General features: G+C 38.4%; 1 protein-coding gene across 1 annotated transcript; it reads right to left on the reverse strand.

The window, feature by feature from the left end:
- Positions 1 to 2635: 2635 nt before the first annotated feature.
- LOC143358816 (uncharacterized) lies at positions 2636 to 4642 on the reverse strand. Its single transcript, XM_076796292.1, has 4 exons — positions 4310 to 4642; positions 3371 to 3492; positions 2962 to 3116; positions 2636 to 2781 (listed from the first exon to the last, which is right to left on the reverse strand). Exons 1-4 carry the CDS (start codon positions 4640 to 4642, stop codon positions 2636 to 2638), a joined length of 756 nt encoding a protein of 251 aa, XP_076652407.1.
- Between the last annotated feature and the right edge of the window lie 10986 nt (positions 4643 to 15628).

A 15628-nucleotide genomic window follows, 5' to 3' on the forward strand; every position in this document is an offset into this window, starting at 1 on the left:
ACAAAAAAAATGTTAAGATTATATTTTTAAATTCAGTTTAATGTATTGCACTAGTCAAAAACATTTCATTGTATAATTTCATATTCGATAATAAAAGAATGAAAGTTGAAAGAATAGTGTAAATGAAAAATGCAAATAAAAATGAAGACTCGAATTTCTACTAAATCAAAGAAATAGAAACTTTATTACAAAAAAAGTTTTTATTACCGCAATATAACAGGAAATGAATGAAGTTGAGTTCTACTTCAGCTTCACATTTTACTTTCGTTACTTTCCACCGGGAGAATCGGAAATTGCGCAAGCTGGCAACAGTTGCAAATTATAAACCTGCTGGGCAGCTAATGACGCGTGAAGGTAATTAAGTGATACAATTAGTGCAATTGATTATATGCTACTATAAAATACGTCGTAAACCGTGAAATATATTTGCGAGTTATGGCATTACACTCGTAATACTTTTTTACAATCTTTAATATCTGCTGTCGATTTTCATCGTCGTCTGTATTAGTGCTTCGACAGGCGCGTGTGTACAGTACCATTCAAAAGGTAGAAGTTACTACATAATATTTGTTGCAGAGAACATTTTCATCACAATTTATTCTTCCTAATTCTCTAACAATTTTTTTAAATTCTTATTCTTGCCGAATTTCTTGTCGCATTAAAGATCCATCGATCATTGTCAGTCAGGGTCTATAAAAGATTAATTTAATATTTTTTGTCTCGAGTTGCGAATAAAGAGGAAAGCGGAAAATAATAGCAGAAGAAATTAAAAATATTTTGGACCTTGTATCTCACGTTCAATTATGACGTTTCGGGAAAAATTGATTGAATACAAAAAATACAATGTGTATGCAAAATTTGTTATGTTCTTGTTTATAATTTCCTTTCCTTTTGTCCAATTATTTGTTTGCTACAAAAGGAAATTGTAGAAAAGACTGAAACTTTCGCATGGGTACACCTAATACAGTATTATTTTGTACTGTATCGACTATAAACAATTTTTCGGAAGGATCTGCACAAAGGAAATATATTTTTTTTTCGTCTGTTAACGAACAGAAAAGTGGAAAGTGGGACGCGAGACAGGTAGAAAGTGGTGTTGAGAGTGTTGACAAGCCGAATTGAATTTTCCCAGCGTGTTCGGGGCTGTTTGAACGTTTCTCGAAGTTGCACTTGCATACCTGTTATTACTTTCCGTTGTTTTTCAAGTAAATAGCTGGTTATCGCTCTCAGCGACAACTGAACCTTTCCATGGTACGTGTTTCGGAAATCGTTGCACGAGCCGCCTTCCAGGCAGACATATCCCGGAGTTAAGAACATTACGTTCTCATAAATCAGCCTCGATTCGATTCGGCATAAATCATAATCGTGTCGTCGGGCGTATGCAGACATCTTTGCCCTACAGCATAGAACTCCGTGAGAAAGATCCTCCGCGACGCTGAGTCGCTCTCTCTTCTCATGATACGCCGTTAACTGCTTTTAACTCGCTTTTCATCTCGGCCCGACGCGTTTCTTTCGATCGGCCCTCATTTCTGACTTCGATAGGATCGCGCCAGGTGTCGATAACTTGAGTCATTGCGTCGTGTCGAAGAAATTAGGGGGACTTTATGTCATCGCTTCCGTTGGTTCGAATTTGTTTATAAAATACAGTTCTCCGAAGTTTCCAATTTTTACATATCTCTATCGAATTAGACATTTAATAGTACATTCAAAATCGATTGCAGTCGATATCTTGAAATTTGTTATATGTTGATACAAATCAATCACTGTAAAATACAGATTTTTAAATCTAGCAAATTTGTTCGTTTTAACAAAACCTGGTTGCAATTATGAATGTTTATATCGGTAACTATTTGTCATAGAAAGTTGATTCCTTTTTCATTTGAATAAGAAAACTTCGGTCTACAGTGACTCATTTTGGTTAAACTTTACTTCAGCAAACTAGACATTTTTTACTTTTTTAATGTAATCTTGCAGATTTTTACGAGAAAATTCCAAAAATCCAAGTTTTATTGTTAGGAAATCACTGGTTCAAAAGTTATGCGTATTTACAGTTGAGCGATTTTAGGTGGTTTTGACAGGTACGGGCGCCGCCATGTTGGTATGTACTCATCGTCGCGCGTCGTCTAATGAACTGATCTGCTAGATGACAGCACAAGCACACGGTGATGTCGATAACGTAGATTTGCAAACATAGTCCGTCCACACGACCTATTCCCGATCAATCTTCCGCGGTTTCGTTCATTGGACGATATCTGAGTACATACCAATATGGCGGCGCCCTTACCTGTCAAAAACGCTGAAAATTGTACATCTTCACACACGCATAACTTTTAAACTACTGATCTCCTAGGATCAAAACTTGGATTTTCGGCATTTACTCGCCAAAATTTATAAGTTTACATAAAAAAAGTAAAAAATTTCTGGTTTTCTGAAGTAAAGTTAACCCCTCATTTTTGTTATCGGAAAATGAACTTTGTAATATCAAGAATTGCAAGTGAAAGTGAACGCTTGCTACGAAGCAAATGGTTGTGCGTAACTTTGCTACTTGAATAATTATTTTATCACGAAATGCATTAATTATATGATGTAGAAGTGTGCTAGTTACATACTTGAGTAAGTAGAAAGTCAGTTTCATTTATTTCTTTCTGCGCTTCTTTTTCTTTTTGCCTTTTGCAGCTCGTGGATCAACCAATGGTTCGCGTGGTGGTCGAGGTGGTGGACATCCACGAGCGAGATGTCCAGCCAATGGAAAAATGCCGCTGACATCTCTGATTAGTCCAGCTAATAAAATTTCAAAAAGGCAACCATTTTAAATACTATTATATTTAATTAATTATTGTATTACAATATTAAATACGGCACAAAATAAATAAAGAAATTTGCTTCAGTTGATAGAAACATTTCACGATAAAGTTTTGTTGTCCTCGATATCTTCCAATTACGATTTTTTAACATTTTTACCTAGTTTTGCAGGCGAATCGTCGTCTGCCTTCGTGGTGCGATGTTCGTTCGATGAATTCATCTTTCCTTTGAAGCTGCATTTATACTCGTTCTCTTCAGGATCAGTTTTGAAAATGAAAGCGTTGTTCACGAGAGCATAAAATCTTGATATACACCTAATAAGAGCCACTATTTTCAATCATTACTATCTGGAACTCTAGAATTTCTGGTGATAAACAACCTAGACAAGCTTTAATAACTATATATTACATGTGAAAAATTAAAAAAGCATTCTGATATTATGCAAGATTTATTGCAAAGTATGTATGATTATTGAACAGTATCAACAAATTAGTAAGCAATAAACATAAATTTTATGAAGTAAATAATATTTTACAATGAATAAATAGTTAACGGAATTGTATGTTACCTTCCCAAGTTTGTGATGGTAATGGTAGCATCTAATTGTCCTGCGAAACTGTGACCAGAATCTACTAGATCAAATGGTCCCCTAAATATGAACGATTTCTGGTTTTGCACGTTCAATGTATTCTGCAAGTAACGAATTCTGTTACTATTAAAAAGTGAAATCAGTTTCGTTAGAACGACCAATCATATGTATTCACCGTCCACGTGTAATAAGTAGACTGCGGATTTTTCTGCAAACCAAAAATTGTCTGCATACATTGGAAAATACTGAAGCTATACAATTTATTTCTTTTCTTAATCACTTTTATAAGTCGAGTATTTCTAAATTCTTGGAATATTTTCACTGTTTGATCTACTAATTTTCGTCATAAATTAATCAAATCCGCAGTCTAGTAATAACTTTTTAAATTAATGTTTCTTTCGATTGCAGAGAGATATTGATCAAGTCCCTTTTATTATAAATTTTTATTTCAGCACTAGAGCCTAGTCACCAGAAAAATGTTCTTATAACAGTCTTACTAATTCGTGTTACCTTAACAAAGCAACATATACAGGCACGATTTTTCAAAGATATTAAAAAAATAGTACAGAAAATGTGTTTGAGATTATAAATATTCATCGTGCCCCAGTGTCGAAAATTCTGAAAAACTGAAGAAAATTCGAAACTATTGTATCTATTGCACTATTATAACTATTATTCCTGGTATACGAAGTAGCGAAAGGCAAGATACACTGAATTTTCGATATATGTCAACGAAACGGGTCTTAGCGTCATGTATCGTCCAGGAGACATGCGTTATGTTTACACTCCTCGACGTCCGAGGCCTCTCGACCTTCATGAACCCTCATGGGGTATACCTCGCGGTAGCGGGGATAATTCCGCGACGTTTATCATCCAGGCCTTGGCGACATATACAGAGAAATCGCTGTAACCTCTTACCAAATCGCAAGCGCAGCCAGTAAGGTGTGTGCGGATACCGCAAACAGGATATTCGTCGTTGAGTCGAAAAACGCCGATGTGCACCGGCAATCGCTTCATCGTTTTGACCAGCTGTTCGCACGGTGCTGAAAAGTGACAGGTCCAGCCACCTGTGAACCGGTACACGTGGACGTCGTCGTTTTTGGGAAATCGATCACGCTCGGCGACCTCCGTTACCGGCAAATCGATGATGACCGCTTTCACCGTGAGCGTTGACCCCGCCACGTCATATTTCGTGTCATTGTTTAACAGCAGCTCCGATATGTAAACATCCAGGAGGTATAAACCGTACATGATGCCGTGGCGGATTCTTCTTTCTCGAAAGGTTATGGCACACTTGTTAATTTGAGGAAGTGAAGTTGCAGCAGCAGTTCAGCACGAGCTTCATTTTCAAGTAAACATGATGAAATTGTACTGGCAGAGGAAGCGCAAAATACAACTTGGAATACTAACTTGTAGACTGCGGATCTTTAGGTAAAATAAACACTTTCTATTATCTGAATTGCAATAAATTGGGTTGAAATAAAATTAATTTCTTTTTATGTTTAATAGATTGAAAATACTATAACAGTACCTCCAAATTCTTCTAACGTCGTTACTGTTCTAAATTACACCTACTCATTTTTGTCATAAATGCATAAAATCCGCAGTCTACTAATTTGTTTAAGATAAATAAAAATTTGCTTACGATCAGAACGAATTGAACCGTACAATATCGTAGGGTAATAATGTATATTGCTCCTTCGTGATAATAAAAAATAAAAAGCATCTGAAACTTCGGTGTAATCAAAAAGTCATATCCTTGTTACGAACGAAAGTATTGGCACACGTAACTTTCAATTAAAGAAAGAACGGAATATTAGGCTAATTTTTTGTTTTCTGGATAATTTAAAAATTCAATAAGAAAAGAAAAAAAGTTCAATAATTAATTTTAATTAAATAATCAATAATTTCCTTTAGCTTCAAAGAAAGCAAGAAGATAAGAAATTCGAAAGATCACGAGCCGTCTCTAGATCCTAGAAGCTTCTAAGAGCGAGATCTGCACAAATCGTCGAGTCAGAGATCACGCGTCCTCAAAGTTGGGCGACCTCGGTTTCCGTTAATTGCGTTTGCACTCCTTCCGCTTTTCTGAGAGAAAGATGAGTCGCTGAGGATCGCGAGCTGCCTGGTGATCTATGCGGATGGCGAGAGTAGATCTCGGATCTCTTAACAGCAAGACTATCATCCCCTAAGTCCCGAGGGCCGGGCGTGCTTGGTCCGAAGTGGCAGAAGCAGTCGCAGCCGTCGCGCCGCAATCAACGGCTCGTACAAGGAGCGTATAAGAGTCACCGAGACGCGTTGTTTCTAATTGCCGCGATTCAAAGTAGTCCGTGGCATCTGGACGGTGCCTTTAGCAGCGAGGAACGCGTTCTAGAAAGGCGTTGCGAGCCGAATGGAGCTTTGTTGGCGTCGTTTCCCCGGAGCAAGCCCTGCGTAAAAACTCTAACAAGCGAGCGACACGGTTCTGAATTACGAGAAGCGTTACGTTACTGTTACCGTTCTCACTTTTCCCTCCCGGTGCATTTGCTGCGTCATTTTCTCGTTAACAGTCCTCTCGTTAACGCCGCAGTTTCCGAGCCTAATGCAATGCAAATCCAACAACCGTCATTGAGATATCATATCGGGCCGCGCGGCAAAGGCTAACGGGCCCCGGCCCCGGCCGAACGCGCCTGAAAATTAACAGTGTTGTTTATAGGCGTTGTAACCTACGAATGATCGCGCAATCACGTTACTCAGCCGCTGGACGCTCTTCCTAGTTGCCCACAGTGTCCCCCCTACCACGATACTGCAGCGGTGTAATAAGACAAAGCACGATCTTTGGCGTCGGATTCTTTGAAATGTTTGAGTTCAGTTTTCCGGGAATTCCGGAATTCGATTGCGCTATAGTGAACGGAATTTCTGTGAAAACGCTACTGTTTTCAACCCGAAATTTGATAATACAATGATTTCTCTATATATGTCGCCAAGGCCTGGATGATAAACGTCGCGAAATTATTCTCACTACCGCGGGGTATGTCCCGCGCGGGGCCGCGAGAAGCGTAAGCATAACACAGCTCATTCATTCAATTATGTATTCAATTAAGTGAAACGTTCCTAATGTCGCAAAATCACATAGCATTGTATTCAGCAGAAACTATAATCGTTCTGTGTAAGTAAGAGAAACCTGTTTAGCTTTCATGGTCGCAGCATAAAAAATAGCCAAAGTGGCAAAAACGGACAAAGTAGCTTATTACAACGGAGACATAAAAAAAGAAAACGGCACATTGGTCCCTTGAAAATGAACAGTTACGCCGGTATGAAGAATAAATAATTCATGTCGTTTGTGCAAGCGATAAATCATGGTGGCCAAAGTGCGTATGGAAAAACGAGTGATTAACTGAACATTTAACTGTTTAAGTTTCGTTCGAGTTTTATGATCCGAGATAACAACACATCGATCACCAAGTTATTAATGGCGTGGCCGTATAAAGAGGTTCTAAACACTGGACTGTGAGCGTATATCATGTCTAATATGCAATTATTGAGGTGCATATGCCTACATTGAAGTGCAGTAAAGTGACAACCTCGAGCACCAGGACTATTTTACGATTGCTCCACTTTCCCCTTGTTACGATTCAATTAGGAAATTGTAACCGGCCACTCGAATTTCATTCATTGCTCCACGTTAATTCCAGATTATCGCGACGCGACAGTTCCGCTTTTGTTAATCGGGCTTCTGAACTGTTTCCGCGGGTATCGGTCTGTGGACTCTCGATACTCTTTTTCAGGATGATTGTAAACAATTGTGCAGGAAAGCAAGTTAGATTTGTTAATCTAGAAAAATGTGTATATTCGTGTGAATTGTTAAATTGTGATCGGCATAACATAAAAGAGAATTTTATAATTCGTGTTTAAAGGTAACGGGCCTTTTATTAAGTAATCATTGTGTCAAAGCTGTCTATTCTCAGTTTTCAACCCTAAGATGACAGGTGCCGGGTCCATATTGACCCAGGGGTACGAGTTCTATTTAAATTCTAATGTTTAAGCAGCAAGTTTAAATTATTACTTATTTGTATTGAGTCTAATAAGGGGATTACCAAGTGAATATAATACAATTTTTATGTATTTTTCACATTTGAAAAAAAAATGGAAGCAATATCGGTACGACGAATCTCCCCCACAAAATATACCAGAATATACCAGAATATACCAGAATATACTAGAAAATACCAGAATATACCGGACTATGCAAGAATATACTAGAATATACCACACTATACAAAAATATACTAGAATATACCAGAATATACCAGAATATTTTCGAATATACCGGAATATACAATAATATGCTAGAATATACCACACTATACTTGAATATACCAGAATATATCAGAATATTCTGGAATATACTGGAATATACAAGAATATACTAGAATATACCACACTATAATTGAATATACCACACTATAGTTGAATATACCAGAATATACTAGAAAATACAAGAATACACCAGAATATACTATAATATAGAGGAATAAACCAGAATATACAAAAATACACTAGAATATACCAGAGAATGGTACATTACTAAAATTATCCGCCTAAGATTATTAATACAGCTAGAGACTTATCAGTGTAAATTTATTTAGAGCAGGGATCGATATGAACAACTATGTCACATTAGTCTAGGTTTGTTATAAGAGTGATATACCTATCTTTGTTGTTCAACTGTCACGTGACATTGGTATTCAGTATTGCTTGACAAGCCATCATTATCAACAAGATGGCGCCACATGCCATACTGCTGCTGAACTGTCCACCAATATCTTGTGACTTGACTAAGTCAACACTATGAACTAAATATTATTTATAAAATTATTATAAACATTATTTGTATTATCGATGAGAGATTACCTGATTTATGTGTCCGATTCACTGCACCAAACGCAAGCGTGGTGGTCATTTGAATGCTATTGTATTTCGTGTATAATGTCATCGAACGTGCTTGAAAATACATTATAGTGTGTGTTACATTATCTTTTGTATTTTCCGTGTTATTTCAACACAAATTTCTGTCCCTCTTACCGGAAGACTCCTCTTTATGCTCAAGGTTTCGTGAATTTAGGTTTGCCCGATGCTGCACCAATCTAGCTTCGATCAACTTCCCATCAATCTACGACGATACGGAGCCTCTTTCCGGTTTCCCGTGATCCCGATTATCTGGGCCAATGATCGCAGCAACCGTCGGCGATGACCAGTCACATAAATCAAAACTGGTAGCAATGGTACCGCAAGGATGGTCCGTTTCTCGGTACAGGAAAGGGCAGGGAAGGCAGAAGGTCGCAGAGGAGTTCGTAGCACGGTTCGTGCGAAGGTGTACGGATCGTGTCAACGATACCATGGATTTACGGCGGTCACCAAGCGAATCCATTTGTTTCATCTGCATCTGCTTAGCACGCTAATGCTGCCTCCGCTGAACGACTCGGTCCCTGCTCGAGAAGTGCTTCAAGATTAAGGTGGACCGTCACCTCGCGCCTAACTTCCGTTTCACACCCGAGACCAACATTTTCTTCGTCCGGCCTGTTTCCCCTTGCTACAGTAAAGTCTTGATCTAAGCCGAACGCAGCTACGCGATCTTAGTCAGTTGCCTATCCCCTCCACTGGGGGGCATATCCCGCGAGGAGCCAAAAAGTTCGAACTGCCTCGGTATCCGAGCAGCGTCGGGTATATCGGTGTGAACCACTACTAATGCAATTACAAAACTTCCTTTTATTTTTCATGATTTTTTTATGGAACTTTCTCCAACTTATTCGTGGCATTTTTCTGATTGAAATGACACTAAACACGATATACAGTGTTTACTCGATATTTGTCCAAAACACGGGTCTAGCCAGGGACATATATCGGTCAGGAGATACTATTCTTTGATACACGCCGAACGTATAAAAGGACAGCGAAGCTCTAGAGGCGACTGAGGTCTCTCGAGCTTCTTGGACCCCCACGGGGTATCGGCAGTGGAGATAGAGTTTTGGGACTCTTATCGGCTAGGCATTTCGGACATATATAGAGTAAACACTGTAATTCGAACTGTATTTAGTGGTTTAATTGGCGGTATGTGTTTACACGCGCTGTCCTTTTCTACGTTCGACGCGGTCACAAGAATATAGTAGCCCTACACGATCTATGTCACAACAAGGACCCGAGGATTCACTGTACCTGCAAAAATTGGAAACCGACAGTGCAATAGGCTAGCTTGGATTACGTTCGATTCATTACGTTGCCGGGGATGTTGGATTTTCGAACATTAAAGAAAACATAATTTTTCCTGAATAAATCTTGTTCATCAATGCAAGCACCATTGTAATCAACAGCCCTGTCCTCTTCTAAATTCCCACAAGAAAGAAGCCAGGTCAGTTTTCGCGAATCAAAAATTCGTCGATTTTATTGGGCAACCGTGGAAACGCAATCGCCTATGCAATCCGCGGACGAAAACAATGCCCGTAATATCAGAACAAAGGCGACTGTGTCTTTTATCAAGGGAACCGGTCTGGAGGAAGCCCGCGGCTGCGTAATTCTGCGAGAGCGGTTGCCCGTGCGCAACGCGCGAGCATTTGACGGCCTTTGCGCGATATTGTTCCGGCCATTCTATGGGCATTAGCCGCTGCGATTCTTGCGACCGAGATTAAAACACAGAAATCGTTTAACAAGAGGCATTCACGCCCCGGATGAACGCACTCCCACGCCGTCGAATTACGCCTAACGCACTCCGCTGCGGCGAAATACTGCTGTAAAGGCCAGCTATGTATTGTTTTGTCTGCTGCTCTTGAGAATTACATTGTTCGAAAATTTCGTGTTATAGTTTCACAGGGTTGTTGTTGTTGCTGTAGTATATGGTATGTAGTATATGTATGTACATGTATGTATAATAAGGTAGCTAGTTCTTGATCGTCGAAAAATGTTTGTTCTGCCAAGGAACTAATTTTCGATTATATAAAATAAATAGGCACTGATTTTTCATCATGCAAGGAACTAATTTTTGATCAGATATATTTTTCGTACAAATATCTAATGAAAAATCATGACACATACTCTTTGCCAAGGATTATTTACTTGAAATTTTTAAGAAAACTGAATATTTATTGTTAAATGTAAGAATTTATAACGATTCTCGTTTCGTACTTTAAGAAATTTTTGAACAGTATTTAAAAATAAATTATGGTGTACTGGAACGCCAGTAGCAAATTTGAAAAGAGTATATTGTATTTTTTACCGACAGCACGCGCCGATAATTTATTATAATTTATATCCTTTACAGTTTGTTTTAAATCTATGCCATATTTGTTACAAGAGCTCTTGTTCTTTTTACTTGCCATTTTAGGTTATACTAGTCTGAACAATATATCAAACAAATCAAATAAACTTATTTTTATCATTACTACATGTTATTATCGTGATTTTATTTTTTCATCATGTCCTAACCTATTTCTTATTCAGGTGATCAAAAAATTAGTTGCAGAAGAAAAAATTGGAATTAAATAATTGATCACAGACTTTTAAATCAAAATGGTATATATAATAATAAAATTCTCGTTCTACATCGTAAATAAATTATTTAAAAAACAAAATGTATGAAAATACCTTTGACAATTGTAAAAGTATCCAACAACCGTTTCCGGCAAGTGTGCTACCATACACATTTATTTTCATGAAAACTCGCAATATTAAATGCTGTCACATTCATATATTTATGAACTGCCAATCTTTAATTAAAAAATGATTTCAAACAAATAATCATCACAATTATAAATTGACAAGTGTGCCTGATCAAATGCTAGTAAGAGCCAAGTCTCCGTAGATTTGCGATAAGGTAGAGTGACCACGTTACCGACAAAAATGGGCGAAAAATGATTTTACCTGCCACAACTTTTCGTCCTTATATGAGAATATTTTTCGCTGGGAAAGGGCTCATTCGAAAGAGGAAGGTTCAATCTAGATCGCGCTGGTAATGAGCTGACGAGATTATGCAGATATTTGGTAATATAAGCGTTAGAAGTAGGCCAAAAATTGACGATGTGCATGCCGTGGAGTCTACGCATTTTTATGCCATTGGATGAGTTTTCTGGATGAAATCGAGAGTATCGCGCGCTGGAAAATATCTCTAGCTACAAATTGAGCTATATTTTGTCTTGATTCTCTGCGAAATAAAGAATTCATGATATCGATAATACAGAGCAAGAAATGTGACAAGTTTAGTCATAGACTTAAGAACCGTCGGATCAAGACCAAGACGGATCTTAAGTCAGTGAATGAAGGCTGTGAACGGAAATTATACAGCAATTACCGACCTGCTGACTCTTGCAAATGTCACGTGACTACCATTGGTTCTTAACGGTGCACAGTGGTCCAGAAGCCCGGTTTTTGTGGCCAAAATTCAAAATGTTGTCATAATTTTCTGAAAGTTGGTAATTAGGAGTTTTTGGAGTCGCTGATAACGAATCTGACATTAAAAATTAAAAATTTTTGACGGCAGGGTTATTATGGCGATCTAGAGGGCAGTATTTCGTGACCCGATTAAAAAATTTTGTAAATCGATGTTTTTCATCATTTTCATAGAACAATATCATTGAGATACTTAATGCCATGTTTTAAATTAGTATAAACTATAGAAAAAAAAGAAATAACAATAGTAATATTCACCTATATTTCTTCCATATCTAAGTCAAAGTTATTTAGATGTCTAAATATAGGTAATGCTAAATAATTCTAAATAAATAAATAAATAAATAAATCTAAATATAGATAAAGCGGGTTCAGGTCCCGAACGCAACGTCAAAATACCTCGGATGCCTTTATTAAAATTAATACAAAGTTAAAAGTAGCACGAGGTAGCAGCTAAACTTTGCATATTCTTTTTAACAAATGTTTAAACTTTCGTATAAACCAAGACCAAAGTTCAACACTTTTAAACATTTTTTTAAAACCCTTTTAAAGCTTAAATTGTTATAAACTTGGAATATTTGTTTATGGATTAAAAGAATAGAACTTAGAACTTAAAGTACATCTACTAACATATAAAAAAATCATAATTATAACTTGTTTTCTGATATCCTATAAGAGGTATTTAAAACGTTTAATAGAATGTTCAATTTTTAGAACGCCGTATCTGATTATACAATTACCTAAAATCAATAATATTTTGGATTTAGGAGCTTTGAAGAGTTATCAGTTTATAGCAAAAAAAAATTTTTTGATCTATTAACCTTGAAAAATTGAATTTTGGCCACAAAAACCGGGCTTCTGGACCACTGTGCGGTGCCAGGAATCGTAAAGGACAAACTGATTTGTGTGAGAAACCAGTGGAAAACGCTTCGCGATCCGACGGACGCGTTCGTTAAAATAAGGAGGAACGAGTGGTGTGCATTCAGCTGAAATTGACGAACGGTGCGCGCGCGCGCGAGAATCGTGCGTCCCATAAATACCATTTGCGGAGATTCGCGCGGCGAATGGGGCCGCGCCGGGACAGTCATTGAAATGCAAAATATCTGGTCCGGGTAGAAGATAACAGAACGTTTCGGAAAAGAAACCGATGGGAACGGGAAAGGACGCCGATGATTTAACGGACACGGCGGCGCGTCTTATTCTGCCTCGGCTACGTAAATCAGGGATTCTTCGGACCGCGGACCGCTACGAGGAGCGAGAGCAATTAATAGCGCGTTCGTAATGCGTTGTTGGCATGCGAGAGCGGACGTGCCGCCTTTATTTACCGATGCGATGAAATATTGGGTCGCTGTTCGCCGGCGGACTCACGGGATTCCTGCAGTTCTTGGAATGAGGAAACTGCCGGCTCGAAACGTCCGCGTCCGTGTCGCATTCGAATCCTCGCGCGCCTCGATGACGCCGCGATTTCCTCCTTCGGGATTTTTCAGCTCGTCGTTCGGCCGATTCGAACGCGAAAAACCTCTACGACATTGCAAACTCTCACACCTTTAAATTACCACGCTGCAAAGTCGAGGCGCTTCTGTGCAAAATACATATTACATTTTATACAAGTTTTTAGTAAAAATTGATCGAAACACTACGAATGCAAATTTTGTGGTACGCGAACTCACAAGTTGACTCTTAAGTTGTGCCTGAGTCGTTTTAATGCGTTTATAGCAAAAATTAGTAGACGAATAAGAATATCGTGGTAATATAGTCAATTTACTCAAATGATTAGGAGTCAAAATCAATTTTTGTTTAACTCCCGTTTGTTGCAATCGATGTACAAGATTTTGCTCAAGGGATAAAATTTCCATCAAATTGTTGATATTAATTAAGAACGCTCACTACAAGGGTAGTTTCTGATACGTGTGAGACGCCAGTATCAGACTCTTAAAACCTCCAGGGAACTTTTTCGCAAATGACGATGCTCGGACACGCGAGCGTAAATATAGAGTATAGTTTATTGACTAAGACACGAATGGGGCATAGTTACAAAAGGGTCGTGACCTCAATGGGTCATTCCCGATTCCAAACTATGAGAAAATTTTCGTATTTTGTGTACAGGGTGGGACAGAATATGTGGGAAGTACAGCAGGGATTGATTCAGGGCACCAAAGTAAGAAAACAGGTCCCTGTAAACATAAATATGTCCGATGTGACCTTGACTTTGAGTTACAGCTTATTTTGTGTTTATCTGCATGGTTAAGTAAACATTATGAAGTGATTGAACTACGAAAGCTATGGTTAGTAGAAGAAGATTATTTTCTGATATTGCGTTGCATTTTGAGAATGAGTTACTCCAACAGAAAAACAGGATGTTCAAAATGTTGCGCACTGTAAAAAATAATAATGATCGTTCACTAAACGTAGCATTTATACTAGTTACACGACACCCAACGGAGTTTAAACAATTTTTTTCCGTGTCAGTTTCAACGTGATCTTATAAAGGAAATCCAACCCTTCGCAGTGACCTCTCAAAAATTGATCTGCGATTTTTTGCTGCTATTTTATTGTATTTTAGATTGAACAGATACACTTACACATCCAAAATTATATCAACTGGCAGAGTTTCATTTTTTAAGGGAGAAAATACTCACTATAAGGCAGTTTCTGGTACAAGTGAAAACCCCTGATATAGAAGGCCAGAATATAATTTACAATTTTCTCAAACAATGTAACACTCATATAATAAAAGCTACATGTAAAAATATCGTACTTGCTAAATAAACCGCTTGGTTTGAAGCAACAGTAAATAAATAATTAATTCATTCACGACCTCAGAATCAGACTCTGCGATCCCAAAAAACCCTTATTCCTTTTGTAATTAATAGCGTACAATTAAGAAACGTGTGAATCAACTCCAGGTTTTCATACTTTTCTACGAGACCATCTGATAGGTTTTGTGGTGTGAGAATTTTCAAAATGTGGCTAAAGTCAGAAAAAATCCACAAATCTTGACACATTCTACTTTTAAGAAGCTACACGTCAGAATGGAAGATAATTTGCAAATTGGCGTGCGCTAGTTCGCCGAAAGAAAAATGTGAATTCGAGGGATCGACGATCCGGTAGTCGGATTGGTAAAATATTGGCGCGCTCGTTCGACGGGGAGGCAGCCGAATGAAAAAGAGGTAGAGGCGCACTCAATTATTTGTGAAAGCTTGCGATGCATGAATGGACGAATAGATTCCGGGGACGCGCGCGGCTGATAAATGCGTGCCGGTCTCACCGTTATTTTCTATAAACGGTCATTACCGGAATTTATAGCGCCGCGTCGCGTGTTCCGAAGCGTGTACGCCGCCTGAAACGTGGAACTCCAGTTTAAGCGTAATAAGTCGGACGCGCTTTTAACTCGAACGTTTTGCAAGCGACAACAAGAGCGAGCGAACGCACACGCCCACCTCTCTCGCATGACATATACCGAGCCGCTCTCCCTTAAATCGAAATTGGCGGTACCGCGCCGGCACAAACACCGTCTACAGTTTTCTTACCCGCATAATTCCATCCGACGGAACTCTCGAAGTTCAGCTATACTCCTCGACAACACGACAGCACACCACAGTTCTGAAATCTGAAAAAAATTCGTGAACAATACTTATGCCACAACAATACCTATACACCGATACTGTGAAAATATAAATGACGTCGCTATTAAACTTCAATGCGAAATCTGCATTTTTCCGATTTCTTCTTAGGTCTTTGATTTTTCACAACCACGGTGTTCAACTTAAAAATCTGAATTAATTACAGTATATGTATCTGGGTGTTTGACGTGTGTTGGAT

The sequence above is a fragment of the Halictus rubicundus genome, chromosome 11 (assembly GCF_050948215.1).
Source record: "Halictus rubicundus isolate RS-2024b chromosome 11, iyHalRubi1_principal, whole genome shotgun sequence".
Taxonomy (NCBI): domain Eukaryota; kingdom Metazoa; phylum Arthropoda; class Insecta; order Hymenoptera; family Halictidae; genus Halictus; species Halictus rubicundus.

Bases quoted from the DNA above. Each gene is read 5' to 3' on its own strand.
- LOC143358816 (XM_076796292.1), bottom strand. From the start codon at position 4,642: ATGTACGGTTTATACCTCCTGGATGTTTACATATCGGAGCTGCTGTTA. The intron at 3,493-4,309 runs GTAAGAGGTTAC...CGTTACTTGCAG, and splicing joins CTGGCTGCGCTTGCGATTTG to AATACATTGAACGTGCAAAA. The intron at 3,117-3,370 runs GTAACATACAAT...GGCTCTTATTAG, and splicing joins ACCATCACAAACTTGGGAAG to GTGTATATCAAGATTTTATG.